This window comes from Lathyrus oleraceus, chromosome 1, assembly GCF_024323335.1.
Source record: "Lathyrus oleraceus cultivar Zhongwan6 chromosome 1, CAAS_Psat_ZW6_1.0, whole genome shotgun sequence".
Lineage (NCBI taxonomy): Eukaryota > Viridiplantae > Streptophyta > Magnoliopsida > Fabales > Fabaceae > Lathyrus > Lathyrus oleraceus.
The window spans coordinates 20,945,072-20,960,857 of NC_066579.1; the positions used below are offsets into that span (position 1 = coordinate 20,945,072).

General features: G+C 34.0%; 1 protein-coding gene across 2 annotated transcripts; it reads right to left on the reverse strand.

Moving 5' to 3' along the window:
• Positions 1-610: 610 nt before the first annotated feature.
• LOC127135845 (succinate-semialdehyde dehydrogenase, mitochondrial) lies at positions 611-12,507 on the reverse strand. 2 transcript variants are annotated; one of them, XM_051062528.1, is made up of 21 exons: positions 12,411-12,438; positions 12,174-12,274; positions 11,975-12,088; positions 11,652-11,751; positions 11,207-11,255; positions 10,549-10,636; positions 8,710-8,820; positions 7,620-7,682; positions 7,397-7,507; positions 6,672-6,737; positions 6,512-6,589; positions 6,261-6,338; positions 4,517-4,583; positions 3,866-3,951; positions 3,554-3,586; positions 3,427-3,459; positions 2,777-2,877; positions 1,625-1,710; positions 1,401-1,507; positions 1,238-1,315; positions 611-910 (listed from the first exon to the last, which is right to left on the reverse strand). In XM_051062528.1, exons 1-21 carry the CDS (start codon positions 12,421-12,423, stop codon positions 872-874), a joined length of 1,602 nt encoding a protein of 533 aa, XP_050918485.1. In that variant the 5' UTR covers positions 12,424-12,438; the 3' UTR covers positions 611-871. The 2 variants fall into 2 exon arrangements, with proteins under 2 accessions (XP_050918485.1, XP_050918447.1); XM_051062490.1 differs by having other exon boundaries at positions 12,174-12,507.
• Positions 12,508-15,786: the final 3,279 nt, after the last annotated feature.

Sequence of the window (15,786 nt, forward strand, 5' to 3'; positions counted from 1 at the left end):
TTAAACTTCATCATAAGGTGGATCAGCCATGGTGATCACCCTAGCCATGAATATTTATTTTAATAAATGTTGGCAGTTAAATAAATAACCAAAAAATGAAATAAATAATATAATACAAGTGCAAATTAAAGCAACGGATCTTTTTAGTAGTCATTCTTGTAAGACATTATATCATATTTATTATTTTATAGAATTTTTGCAAATTCTACTTTAAATTTAAGACTCATTTTCTTCAGTTCTTAACGGAAAAATTGAAATATTAATTAAAAATTGTTAAGAATGTGTGATTGGGCCTAACTCAACCCTACAAAACCGGTTGGTAGAGTGAGGATTGCCTCCATTTATAAACAAATGTTCAGACCATATATTGTCCGATGTGGGACTCTTAACACACCCCCTCACGCCCAGGACTGGACATCTGGAGCGTGGAAATAAATGGTGGGTGGCCCGATAGCGGAAACCATAGTAGGTGGCCCACCGCTCTGATACCATGTTAAGAATGTGTGATTGGGCCTAACTCAACCCTACAAAACCAGTTGGTAGAGTGAGGATTGCCTCCATTTATAAACACATGTTCAGACCATATATTGTCCGATGTGGGACTCTTAACAAAAATATTCTATTATTTCATCTTAGACTCTTATCCCTCTTGATAAAATTTACACTGAATGTAAAAAACTGGAGACAAGAACATGAAACAGGGAAAATGTTGCTAGCTGCACGTCTGTATGCAAATTTCAGAAACTAAATACCAGAATTTTCAATTTTAAAGACTAAAATGCAATTGATAAACACAAGGCAACCCCTCATTCCAAGGTCCAAATAGATTAATCAGCAGCTGAATACTCAAACCTAGGCATCGCCTCATACTTCAATCTTTGTTCATGTTTCCCAAGCAGACATACTTGATCTGCAAAAGTGAAAAATTGAAGACTCTACTCAACAAATCATGATTTAATTACTATAAGGTCTGTGAACTATTTACGAGCTTTTTTACTTTCTAAACATTTAACATCATTCTGTTATAATACATAGTTGTTCATCTCCTTGCATTGAACAAAGCAAAATAAGGAATCTTCTAATTCTCCACCAATACTCTACAGATGAAATAGTTGAATACATATACAACAGTTATGAACTTCAAGGACAGATGATTATGGACTATGCACCAGTTTTGTTTTATTATCAAATAAAGGGAGGAGGAACTACAGAATGAACACTTAAAAAAAATTCTCACCTCCAAATATTCATCCATCCCATATTTGGAACCTTCTCTTCCGAGACCAGATTGTTTAACTCCACCAAATGGAGCCACCTACATCATCACAGACACAAAAGTAAATCCAATAACAAAACATCTCATTTCTTCTTAATCTCATTAAACAAGGAATGAGACTCACCTCTGTTGAAATTACTCCTTCATTAATACCTACAAGTCCATACTCAAGAGCTTCAGCCACACGCCATGATCGTTGGATACTGTTTGTAAATACGTATGAACCCAAGCCTTCGGATGTATTGTTCCATAGTTATAAAAATGTGAAAACATTAAACAAAGGGTGATTAAATATGGCAGTTCCCTCTTCCAAATAACCACATTTGAAAATAGAGATGCAAGAACTACCTGCATTAGTGTCGTTAGCAATTTTGATGGCATCCTCCTCAGTTTTGAATCTCAAAAGGGGTGCAACAGGTCCAAATGCTTCCTCTCTAGAGTAAGACAAATAGGTGAGTCGTGAAACGAAGTCCAAAAAAAAAACTATCAATAAAGCTCTATCTGATTAATATAAACCAAATCAAATGTTCAGTAAATGTAGAATATATGCATTGCGCATCACAGCACTGTAAAGCTATATTAGTTTAAAATCTCATATCACCAAGTCAGGTGAACCCTACCTCTTTTTAGAAGCATAAGTTTTACATTAACACTTTAACTGCAGTTTGAACTTCGTGGAGACTAGCCTTGTGCATACAACAACAAATCTATATCCTCATTACAGGCAGTTTATGATAGTACAACACAATTCATCTATCAAGGTTGGTTTTTCTTAATGGAAAATTTTAGTATAGCTAGTATTTTGTTAGGGGTAAGGATCAATTGAGGAGTGAGGAATCAAGAATTATAGTGATAGAATATGCGGTTAATATCTCTCAAGTGTTTAGTTGGAAGTAATTGACATTGACCCATATTCTTTTCACCCTACAGCCATTTTACAGTCTCCCTATCTCCGTGTATCTTTTTTATTCTTTTGCAAGACCTTCCTCTATCTCTATATAACTTTTCAACATGATTATTCTTATATGATCATAATAATTTATAATATGGATTTGACTACCACCTCTAACGGTACGTGATTCTAATAATTCTAATAATCTGATTGACAATGGCCTCAAATGTTATGTTATGACCAACTTTTCTATTTAGTACAATTAGAATGAAGAAAACACAGGAAACAACGCCCATCAGTATATACAAACCTGTTACCATCCTTTCATTTTTCAATACCAATCATGCTAAATACTATTGCTGACTATCTAAGAAACTGTAAGCTTAAAGTTACTTATAAAATGCAAGAGCACGAAGTATGAAATGTGTAGAAACAGATTCTAACTTAGGAGGCAAGTATTATCCAAGCTGTTAGGTATGGCTGTGATATGTCAGCATCAGTTAGTCTAGAAATTAATTAGAATATCATATGAAAGTTGCTAATCAAAACTAAAAAATATAACTTCACATAAAAGCCAGAAACACTAGATAACATCGTCAAGGGTTTACCTTGATATACGCATCTCATTGTTGACATCACTGATGATTGTTGGTTCATAAAAAGTTGATCCAAGGCTATGCCTTTTACCCCCAAGAATAATTTTTGCCCCCTTTGAACAAAAGCAATTGAATCATCAGAACTATTACCTTTTGTTATTTGGCTTGCCTATCCATCTTGCTATACTTTCTAAAGAGAAAACTATGGTATATTTACATTGAAGAAAACAAAAAACTTTTTAAAAAAATTGTTTTCCTGCTCAGGTATACATCCCAGATATAGAACAAAGAAATATTTGGGAGAAATCATTAAACACACATTTGCATTGTTTGACCAATGTAGCCAACCACATCAGGCGCAATAACTAAGATGTTGATCAAGTATAACTACAGTAGCAAAATAATCAGCACAAAAATGCCGAAGAAACCTAGAATTTCTCTTTACAGTTAACATCTCCATTCCAGTGCAGGGTTAAACACTTCTTTTGGATATATAAGTTGCACTATTGATAAACAAAAGTAATCTCCAAGGGAATCTCAGATAGATGGTATGGTGGGTAGAAATACATTTTTTATTCCACTATTAGCTTCATCGTGTAGAATTTGAGATAACTGGGGGATGAAGTGAAAAATCAGACGGGCAGATAGCAAAGGAGACAAACCTTTGATGTAGCATCATGAATCAAGGAGTCAACCTAAAAGCAAAATCACAAATTCCCATGAGTTGAAAGAGACACCCTATGCTGGCAACAGTGCATATGAAAAATCAAATACTAAGAGAACACAAACCTTTTTGACAGCAGCTTCATTTATCAGAGGGCCCTAATTAGAGACGAATATGAAATGGAGTTACAAGATGGTCTCATTTAATTCAGATTTTCTATCAAATTTGGGAGATTAAAAAATAGCAACAATAGAAACAGAATGCTACAGGAATATTCAAAAGGAATCATCACTTCGAAAAGCACTCTAAACTAAAAATTAGTGAAAATCACCCACTGAGAAGAAAATATGGAGAGGCGACGTAAGCAACTCCATTGTTAGTGAAAAGGAAAAATGGATTATCGGAAAATGGATTATCAAATTTAAAAAGCTAACTACCTGAACCACGCCTTCACTAAAACCATCTCCAACTTTCATACTCTGAACAGCATCAAGCAATGCATTTGCAAACTTGTCATATATACCTTCACAGAAACTTGGTTAAATAATAAAATGCAAATGACTTATAAAACTGAAACAAATAATGTATCTAAATGGACATTGAATTAGTGTGAGATAGAAGCTGGCAAATAATCAATAGGAGTACATTAACACTACTAATTAAAGAAAATCTCTTATAAGAATGTTGGTAAATCACTTATAAGAATGTTGGTACAATTTCTCTCTATTCTTTATCTTTCTCTTGTTTGCATTTTTTTTGTTTATTTCAAAACAATTCTAAATTCCATATTAAAACTATGTGACAATTAAATAAGCAACCACTTGCTGAAATTGCAACCACTAAGATTGGGTAATACAGGCTACAAAATACTAACCAAAAATCCAGAAGATTTATAATGTTATCTCATAAAACACATTACATGAACTAGCTAGTGTGTGTTGTGACACATTCCCACATCCTACAGCAGTTAGGAGAAGGAACTTGGAGCAAAAAATGTAGAGAATCATTAACACATTACAGTCAAACAAAATTAAGGATGGAAAATCAGAAAAATGTATTATAATAGTTTGATATCTCGTTTATCTAACCTTCTTGCACAAGAATTCTATTTGCACAAACACATGTTTGTCCGCTATTACGGAACTTTGCTGCAAGCTGCACGCAGGAATTTATTATTACTAGTCGAAAACAGAGGGCCCAAGAGAATCATCAATTTTACAAATTGGAAAGAAAAAAATAGCAAAAGGCTACCAAAATATTATTTGATATAAAAACTTCCCCTCAGCAAGATAGATTAGAATTTGAAGCTAAAGAAATATTCATATACCTAGACTTCAGTAGTTTACAATAGCCAGAGAATATCCAAGGGAAGATGATGGGAACCCAGAGTTAGCAGTACAAATTTTTAGAAGAAAGAACAATTGAATAATGAACTAGTGTATAATATAACTAAAATGTAGGAAACTACAGAGGAATTAGTACTCCTACTACCCAGAGCTAGGCTCTTTCAGATAAACAAAATGCTTTCTGCCCATAACCAACTCAATGATTCTCCAAGATAGCCACCCCCACTATTCTATCCACCACCCTATATAACAAACTTAACTCTCTCTCTCATAACTAACTCTCCCCCTTCTCTAATTTCTATCTTTGGGTGACTCTAAGTGGGCCTTCGACAATTGAACCTACAAGTGCAGATAAGGCTACCAGAAGATATCCATATCTCTAACTAGTCAAAAAGTATGTACTTCAGAGCTGGGCTGATTGATCCTTGTTTTTTTAGTCTCTGCAAAATATGTTTATGTTGGAATTAGTCCATGTAATATATTGCAGTATGTACTTTTAGTCCTTATGCAGCCATATTGGAGGAACTAAAATCAAATACTCTACATATTACAGAAACCAGTTCTAAAATAAATTTTGCAGAAACCAAAACAACAAGAACCAAAAGAAAAATGGGGTGTGTTTGCAAGGATGAAATACAAAACAACAAAAAAATTAAAGTGTCTAGAGGCAAAAAAAAAAGTATACAATTGTAGGGATTAAATACATATTTAAATCGATTAAATATAAACAAATATCCCTGAGCAGAAAAAAAAAATGGATGAAAAGACTTGAGAATGACAAGAAATGTATTTTAGCTACTTATATACCCAACAAAACCAGCAGCTGAGTTTGATTTTGAAACTAACATGCTCAGAACCAGCAGTACATCCACTTCTAAAATTGCGACAGCCTAGCCCAGCAAACAAGCTAAGACGAATGATCTATTGGGGACACTAATAGAGGCTGTCACAGTTTCTCCATGAAAATGGAGTTGCTATTTGGAAATTGGACTCTACGATTTCCCCATATGCAATGACCAACTTCTGAGCTACATTTTCCCTATGCAATTTAAGTTCCACACAGTCAATGGAACACCATAATTTTGCTGTTTGGCCCAAATTGTCTAGGTCAAACCCTCACATTGATACCAACATTAGACATAAACTTCCATTTCTAGTAGGTTCGCTAAAGAAACTGCTATGGGTTTGTAAATCTGCAACTTCCCCGTCATTGCATATGCTTGCAAAGAAAAACATGCAAGTAGATATCTCATTTCCAGATAGAAAACAATACCCTAATCCACTACCCAGCATTGTATTAATCAGATGCGTTAATATGGTTTTCATGTGATCATTTTCAGGCCACAGTGAGAATACAAGAATTATCCACTACTGTTAGAGTCATCAACAAAAGTTCAAGGACACTGCAAATGCTCATCCATTAAAATAACATCTAAAATAATATACATTATTACAGTCAACATGTGTTGTCATTCTTTCTACTTACTGTTCCTTTCACTGCAACATCCAGGTCAGCATCATCAAAAACTATGCAAGGCGCATTGCCACCAAGTTCCAGAGATACCTAGAATTTTAAAAACACATAAGGGCTAAAAGTCTATTTGAATGCAATGATGCCTAGATCTACATCTGTTAGAAAACCAGCCTATGCAAGTTATAGTAACTATGAAAATCTACAAAAGAAATAATCAGGGAAAACAAATACTAATTATGATTAATAAAAACATCTAATCATACTTTTTTAACCGTCTCGGCAGAACCTGCCATCAATTTCTTTCCAACAGCCGTTGAGCCAGTGAATGTAATCTTCCTAACCTAAAGAAGGTGATAATTCTTTCTTATATGTTCAATTACATATACAGGGTAATTGCTTTGTAAAATCATATTGTGATAGAACCTGTTGACTTGCTAGCAAGGCGTCTCCAATATCAGGAGCATTTCCCATAACCACATTCACAACACCCTATATCATTAAACAATAAATATCACAACAGTTAAAATCATTAAAAATAAAAAGGATAGGAAGAGGGGAAGAAATCTTTATTTATAGAGTAAAGAAGAAAGAACAGGGAAAAGATCTGGAAACATGTAGCAACATAAGAGGTGTGTAAAGACTTCAGGTACAAAGTTTCTGTAAGATTTATGCAATATAGTTGAAGAAACTAGTCCAAAGAAGCCAACTCAGTATTTCTCTTCTACAGATCTACTTCAGATTTACGTTATGCATGCTCCATGAACTTAAATACATTCTACAGGCATACACTACAAAGACTTATGTATTTGAAATGGGGCCACAATATTACAGTATAGTCCAGTATTGAAGTTTTGATATGAAGGCATAGCATACTAGATGCCAAAATATGGCAATTTAAATTACCAATTAGGCTCCTGATGTACTATCTTCAAGCTTACATGGCAATTTAAAATAAATATAATTACTAAATTACCAATCATCATAACAGAAAACTATTATGAAGCGCCAACACTACATATTGAAGGTGTGTTTCCATGTCCAACTTGACATAACATGTGTGATGTTTGTCAATGCTCATATGACCAAAATGCCAAATATTCAATGACCTCTTGTTATTACCAGTCAAAAACGTAGGTTTAAGAAACTACCGCAGGTATTCCAGCTTGAATAGAAAGTTCTGCTGCCGCTAAAGCAGTCAGAGGCGTAAGTTCAGAGGGCTTTATGACCACTGTACACCCACATGCAAGGGCTGGACCAACCTAATGTAAGAAAAAACATATAGTTTGAAACGACTGGTATTCGCTTGCTCTAAAACATTATAAAGTGAAAATGGATAAAATCTGGAAAGTGAAGACCTGAAACTAAACATACCTTTCGGGTAATCATAGCAAGGGGAAAGTTCCATGGTGAAATTGCACCAACAACCCCTACAGGCTGCAAACCCCAAAAAGATGAAAGAAAGAATCATGTAGTCATATGTCAGGATTTATGAAACAGACTATTGGAAGTCAAGACAAATTACTCAATGCACAAATATATAGCTACAGTTTGCTAGAATCAAATCCCATTTTCATTTAATAAAACAGAAATATACTTTCCATTTGCGGAAGCAAATGCATCCTTGAATTCTGACACATGACCAAAAATTAAAAAACTCAGTACTACTCAGAAAATGCCATGTTTAAGCTTCAACTATTAGCTATATTTCAACAACAATCACCCAGCCTTATCCAGCATTATCCCACTAGATGGGGCTGCCTACATTCACCAAGCAGCATAATGCTATATGATAAACCATATCTATGATGAATCATATCTTTAGCCAACCCATCCAAGATACACAAAAATAAAAATAAAATTACTCAAACATAGTTTCATTTTGATTGCATTTGGAAAAGTGTTTTCAAATGAAGGTCTTAATTTGTGCAATAAAAAATCAAACTAAACTTGCAATTTTGTGATAATTTTAAATAAAACCTGTTTTTATGAAACAATTAAACCACTTTCTTTAATATTACTAACATTGTATTTAAACTTTATTTGCAAAATAAATTTTGTTCAATAGAATTGAACTTACAAACTCATAATCATAATTTTAAATAAAATCAAAGCTTTCATTAAAACAAAATTACCGAACAACTTTTAGCTTTAAAGTAAAATACCAAAAAGCTTTACCCTAAATTTTTAGGATCTTTTTCTATACCTCAACTTAAAAGTAACTTTTAAATCAAAAGAAAGTCAGTTATACTTACTAACAAAGTTTTGTTGGCTCTTATTAGGATTCCGTAACAATGTAACCCTAATGCTTTGACATGATTTGTAATGCTGAATTCACGCACAACTTAAATCCCATAAACAAATATACTGAAATGAACTGATGTAGCATATAGTACAAAGTTTTCCTAGGAAATTGCTTAGTAAAATATGAAATTTAAGACATGAAATAAACCTTGAAACTTACCTGCTTTAAAACAAATAACCGCCGATCCGATGCAGGTGCAGGAATTATATCCCCATATATACGCTTTGCCTCCTCTGATGCAAACTCAATAAAGGCAGCACCGTAACTTATCTGCAAGCAGTAATTAATAACATAAATCTAACTTTGAAAAAAGCATGCAAATGGTTGGAATTATAAAATAAATTGGAGGAATATGTTCAGGAGATTAATAACTAATTAAATGCCTAGTAAACCATATTCATGTGCTTAGTGTTAGAATTGTATTAGACAGCTCAATATGTTAGGGTAGCCAGCTGACATCACAAACTACCTAGCTCTAACCCATCTAGTCCAACTTCATCTGGTTCTTGCTTATCTCATACTCATGTTCCTGCCTCTCTGCATATCCCTTCTGCACCTCCACCCATCATTCATCCTCAAAATACTCATTATATGGCTATTAGTGCCAAATTTGGCATTGTCTTGCCACGTGTTCAACCTACCTTACTCCCAACACGTTTTGAACCTACTACTGTCAAGCAAGCTCTTAAATGTCCCCAATTGGGATAATTTCCCGTTGAGGATCCTTCACTGTTTAGGTCAATTGTTAGCATTTCAATATGCATCTTTAACAAGGCCAGAGATGTAAACAAAGTGTGTCAATTCATATCTAATCCCTCGTAGGAACGTTGGAAGGTTGTCAAAAGAATACTTAGATATTTGGGAGGCACTTTTCATCATGGTTTACTATTGCAAGCTGCTCATCTTCATCGACCACTATCCTAATTGGATTTCAGTTGAGGATCATTCACTGTTTAGGTCAATTGTTAGCATTTCAGTATGCAACTTTAACAAGGCCAGAGATGTAAACAAAGTGTGTCAATTCATATCTAATCCCTCATAGGAACGTTTGAAGTTTGTCAAAAGAATACTTAGATATTTGGGAGTCACTTTTCATCATGGTTTACAATTGCAAGCTGCTCATATTCATCAACCACTATCCTTAATTGGATTTTGTGATGCTGGCTGGGCTTCAGACCCTGATGACATGAGATCTACATCAGGGGCATGTATTTACTTAGGCCTTGATATTGTTTCATGGTGGTCCAAGAAACAAACACTAGTAGCTCACTACAGTGCAGAAACTGAGTACAAAAGCTTGGCAAATATCTCTGCAAAGATATTATGGCCTCAATCTATCCTATTAGAACTAGGTTGCAGGTTCAACACACCTCAGATTTTATGTGATATCTAAGTACTATTTCACTAGCACATAATCCTACTATGTAGGATCGTACAAAACATATGGTACTCAATATCTTCTTTGTGAGAGAGAAGGTACTTAGCAAGAATCTCATTGTTTCACATGTTCCTGCTCATGAACAGTGGCCAGATGCCCTGACTAAACCACTTTCTACTGCTAGATTTTGCATTCTTTGTGGAAAACTGTGTGTTTGACAAACTCGGTTTGGTCAAGACACCCTCCACTTGCAAGGGGAATGTTAGAGCTGTATTACACAACTCAATATAATTAGGGGAGCCAGCTGGCATCACAGTTGTTGTCAGTTGTAGTCTATTAAGAGTTACTTAGCCTTTGTATCTAACTAATTGTAATATAAATAGGAGATACTACTCACATTGAAAACATTAATGCAATATCATAGTTCTCTCACTTTCTCTCTTCTCTCAACTTCTAAGGACCTAGAAACTACATTTAAATTTTAATGTCCTTGTAACTCTCATATTGTATTTAATTTCTAGTGTGTAGTGGATTTCACTCAAGCATTCCATAACTATTCACTATTTTACACAAATGAAATTGGAAAAGTACAAAATTACAAATATTCAACCACCCTGTACCTCACCCATAGACTCTTTAAGAGGCTTTCCTTGCTCCAAGGTAATAAGTTGTGCTAACTTTTCTTGATGTGCCATAAGTAAATCATACCTAAAGAGAAATTAAGAGAAAATTACTCTTTTACCATTAGACATTACTTCTCTTAATGTTTGGTAATACAGAGGTCATACAAATTGTGGCAAATCCTATATTTCATGAGCATAGCAAACATACAGAGGTGGACTATCATTATAACAGAGAAGCCTTAGCCAACTGATGTATCTCTCTTTTCACAATTATACATCTCTTCAAGGGGTTGATATCTTAACCAAGGTTATGACTGGACAGCACCATCAGTTTCTGGTCGGAAAATTATTGTTCATTGACCAATTAAATCTAGGATGTGGATATGTTTGAGACTGACATATTTATCACATGTTCTTTAGGCTATTGTAATTATTATGTACATATCTGTAATATTTCCAAAAACTCTCCCATAAAGATGCCGAATGAATATTTAAGTAGGATGGCTCCGGTCTTCCCAAGCAGAATTCCCAAATTATTTGGATATGTTGTGTGATTTTCTGATACCCAAAGCTTAAAACAAATTCTAGACGGCAGGTAAGTCAAATATTTTCATCAAAGCAGGTTGTTCATGAAATGAGTCGACGACAACTTTACCATTTTCTCAGATATTTGCTTCGCTCAGCAGCAGTGATTTTACTCCATGCTACACAGAGGAAATCATAGTTATCATAGTATTATGAATATACCAACAACAGAGTTTTAGTTAATTCATCATTTTCTATAAGTAACAATGATGCATATGAACATAACTCTATAATCAATAGAACATCAAATCCGTCAACAAGTGGAAATAAGCAAAGGGCAGAATTAACATGCTAAAATCCATGAAACTAGGGTAATACTCTGTTGAGTGTAACATTGAAGTATTATAAGCTGAAAGTTCATCTATATTCACTTTCAAAGTTGTAAACCTATTTGATTTTGCAAAAACATATGCATATACATCAAGTTATCTATGATAGTATATCTTAATCCTCACCCATTTCGTTTATAGTCCATAATACATGATATTATAGCATGAAAATATAAAGTTGTGTACATTTAAAAGCCTCAACAGCAGAGGAAATTGCATCATTTGTTTCCCTTCCACCCATGCATGCTACATCTGCTATAGATTCACCACTTGCTGGATTATATACCTACAATAACATTGAATATATCAGATTATTATTTCTTACAAAATAGCACTACCGTGGAACTTATAGCAATAAAACAAGAAGAGAAGAATAAGCAGCAGCAACAAACTATAACCACCAACAGTATTAATTGAAAATGAATCAGCAAAACCCCGCTCCCCCTCTGTCTTTAAACTATGCATAAAACCAGTTGAAAAAGTGTAAAATAACAGCAGCTGTGACACACCTTTATGGTTTTCCCATCATAAGCGTCCCTCCATTTCCCTCCAATGAGGCCCTGTGTTCTCAACAGCCCAGAACTGTTAAGCTGGGAAGCAATACTCCGAGCATCTACGCTCATCTGTCATTCAAAAAAGACCATTAACCCAAAGCACAAATAAATAACAATAACATCCCGAATAGTTATGAAGATAATGAGTGGATACTCCTTTGATATAGCACTTGTGTCCCAGCGTTGTAGTTAGGTAGCAATCCTTATTATTGAGGAAAATAATGAACAAATGAAACCAATTGGCATTATGCAATCCTTGAAGTTGCACAAAATCATGAACATACATATCAAATCAGATGAATGAATATCAAACTTTCACATCAAATTAGTTCTCAATCCTAATCTAATAGAATAATGTGAAAAATTGCAGATAGATGCGATTGATAGTGACCTAGATAAGCCATAACGTTAACGATCACAGAAAGAAAACACGAAATTCACACATGTATAAATTTTCAAGTCTGAAACAATATTTCAGACGCAAAGAGAAGAGAGAAAGAGAGATCGTGCCTTGCGAGTGAAAGGAATTTGCATGAGGAACTTAGCGGAGAGAAGATGGGAAGAGGAAGAGCGATAGAGAAGCTTCGATGATCGGAGTGCCGTATACATGTTGCCACCGAATTCAGTCAACTGTAATCGTGTCGCTTCCCAGTGATTTGAAAATGATAATTTTTTGCTGATTTTACAACGAGCTATGCTTATAGTGACATCCACGCACACAAAATGGACACCAGCAATAGAAACAAAAGAGTCGATTTTTTTAGATCAAAAAGGAACCTTTTTAATTTTTTTATGGGTAACTTATACCCTAAGAACTAAAGAATGGGGTAATGTCGATTTTTTTAGATTGAAAAGGAATCTTCTTCTTTTTTTTATGGGTAACTTGTACCTAAGTACTAAAGAATGTAGTAATGTTAATTTGTACCCGCCTTAAGAATTAAAATAAATGTTGGTTTTAATCAAAAAAAAATGTTGTTTTTTTCAATATAAATTTTTTATAAATGAGTTTTTTATCCTATTCTTCTAGATACAACTTAGCATTATTCTTCTTTTATTAAGTAGAAACTACTATGTATTATTGAAATAGTTAGTCTATGAAAATAATTAGAATCTTTCTTCTAGCCAACACCACTATGCTTCAGCATACCCCCATTTACCTTGATCCAGTTGGGCCAAAACCATTGAGCCCAGTCTCCACTCCAAAATGCTATTCCAGCACAACCCAAGCTTAGCATCTTAGGCTCATTCTCTCTTCATGTTTTTTTTATTCTTAATACATTTATTTACATTATTATTATTGTTATTAATAATTTAATTAATTAAAATTTATTTTAATTAAATAATTTTGATAATTAGATTTAATTATTTTAGTTCATGGTTGACTTTTTTAATTAATTAATTAAAATAATTAATTTTATTAACCTAACTAATCAATTTAATCGAATGTTAGTTTATTAATTTGATATTACTTTTTAAATGTCATTTGGTTCACTACATGCCTTATGACCATGAATTTCCATATATCATTTTTGTCCCACTTAGAATTATATTTATTTCATTGTTATTTTATTTATGTGTTTAATTAAATGATTAAATTAGATAAATAATTAATAATGGTATATAAATATATTTTCTACGTTAAAAAATCTTTTGTCCAACTCCGAGTGGATTTTCAAAATCCAATTCACTTCAAACCATTTTTGTAATTCGTTCTGCAATGCAAATTAAAAACGATTAACCCCAACATCAAACTCTTTTCTCAAACAAAATCAAAATGATTAACTCGTAGTCAAAGTATGACTATTTCAAAGAATAATGGAAGAAAAAGGGTACTTGGGTGAAAGGTTCAATCATAGCCTCGAACGTTAGACCTAAGTCGTAATAGCTTGCACATTCAAATGATCGTTTTCTTCCAAAATTCAAATGTGTCTTCTTTTTGTAATAAATTGAAAGAAAAACACTACTTGGGTGTAATATTCAATCATAGTCCCAAATACTAAGCCTAAGTCGTAATAGCTTGCAAGCTCGACTGTTTGTCTTTCGCTCAAAACACTCATAAATATTCCAAACTCTTTCATAACAAATTAGATTAAAATGACTAATTGGGTTTAATGTCTAATCATAGTCCCAAGTATTAGACCCAAACTATAATAGCTTACAAGTCATAAGTATTCGTCTTCCAACCCTAAAACACATTCAAACACATCAAACTTATTTTCTCTCCCCCGTGCGATTGAAAATCTTTTAAAAATAATATTGTTTAGTTTGTTCTACCGCGAATACAAACGAGTACTTAAGCCTCCCCCGTGAATATACAAGCCATCGTTTAGCTGCTACAGCGTGATCTAAACACTCATTCAATAAAATACACTAACCAATACATAGTTTTCTACGAAGAACAACGTAACTTTGAACTCCTCATTGTACTTGAGGATACGTAGGAGCAAGACCCACAATCTTGTCAATCCCCCTAATAAAAACATTTTTGCGACCCCTTTTATGTTTCTTTTTCACTTTTGATCACTCGAAGAAAATAATTAACGTAAGCTAACATTCAATCGCAAGTTTAACTAAAAGGTTATCGTTAAGTACAACAGATGTGAGAGGTGTTAATGCCTTCCCCTTAAGTAATCGACTCTCGAACCCGAATTTGGTTGCGATGACCATTTTCATTTTCTTTTAAAGGATTTTATCAATATTTTCATTTTCCTTCTTTGGAATATATAAATTCGGTGGCGACTATGTTCAATCATTTCCACGAGCGCGTGAACTCCCGCGAGGTTCGTATTTTTTGAGATGCGACAGCTGGCGACTCTACTGAGGAAAATTTCTCCTGTAAGAGAGAGTCAAGCCTAATTTAGTTAGATTAGTGATGTTTGTTAGCTTTGTTTATTTACTTTCTTCTATCGTTTACCTTTATTATATCTTATGTTTTACTTTATTGTTACCATATATTTGTTGTTTGGGTCTCATGAGCTCTTGATATGGACACTCTGATTGCTTCAAACACATTGTGGGAAAGACTATCTACCCAAGTCTAGAGATAAAACATAAGATAGGGCGATGGTTGGATAGTACAGGTCCGCGAGATACATTTATCGTTAGGGTCGGCACGAGAACCTCACTTAGAGTAGATCCTTATGAGAGTGTTGTTGCTCGATAAGTAATTTTTCGTAAGCTTCAATGTTTTCATTATGATATGTGACTATAAGGACCTTTTTTATAATATTAAATCATTTGGCCTACTAGGAATGATGGTTGTGTAGTATGGTTCTGCGAGATGTATTTTCGTGGGGCTGATACGAGAATCTCACTCAGAATAGATTCCTTTGAAGGAATTGACGCCCGACAAGTAATTTGACGTAAGAAACAATCATTCTTGGCGAATTCATGACTTTGGGAACCATGTCTAGAACCCCAAAGTTAATGGTTGTGCAGTATGGGTCTGTGAGATGTATTTATCATGGGGTCGATATGAGAACATCACCTAAAAGAGATTCCCTTAAAGGAATTGGTGCCCGACAAGTAATTTTTCGTAAGCGGCAATTATTCTTGGTAAATTCATGACTTTGGGAACCATCATGACTCTGGGAACCATCATTCTTGGGGAATTCAGGATTCAGGCATTGAGTTTTTCTATGTCAAAAATTCAAATCTCACCATCAATCCAAACATGCACATAAATGTACAATATTAAGCAAGCTTTATATAGTATGATTGTGATTGCAGCTGGAGTTAAGTCCCAATCCTAATCTAATAGAATCATG

Coding starts and splice junctions, on each gene's coding strand:
- LOC127135845 (XM_051062490.1), bottom strand. CDS start 12,305: ATGTATGTTCATGATTTTGTGCAACTTCAAGGATTGCATAATGCCAAT. Junction 12,089..12,173: donor ACAAGTGCTATATCAAAGGA/GTATCCACTCAT, acceptor TTTGAATGACAG/ATGAGCGTAGATGCTCGGAG. Junction 7,683..8,709: donor GGTTATTTGTTTTAAAGCAG/GTAAGTTTCAAG, acceptor TGGGGTTTGCAG/CCTGTAGGGGTTGTTGGTGC.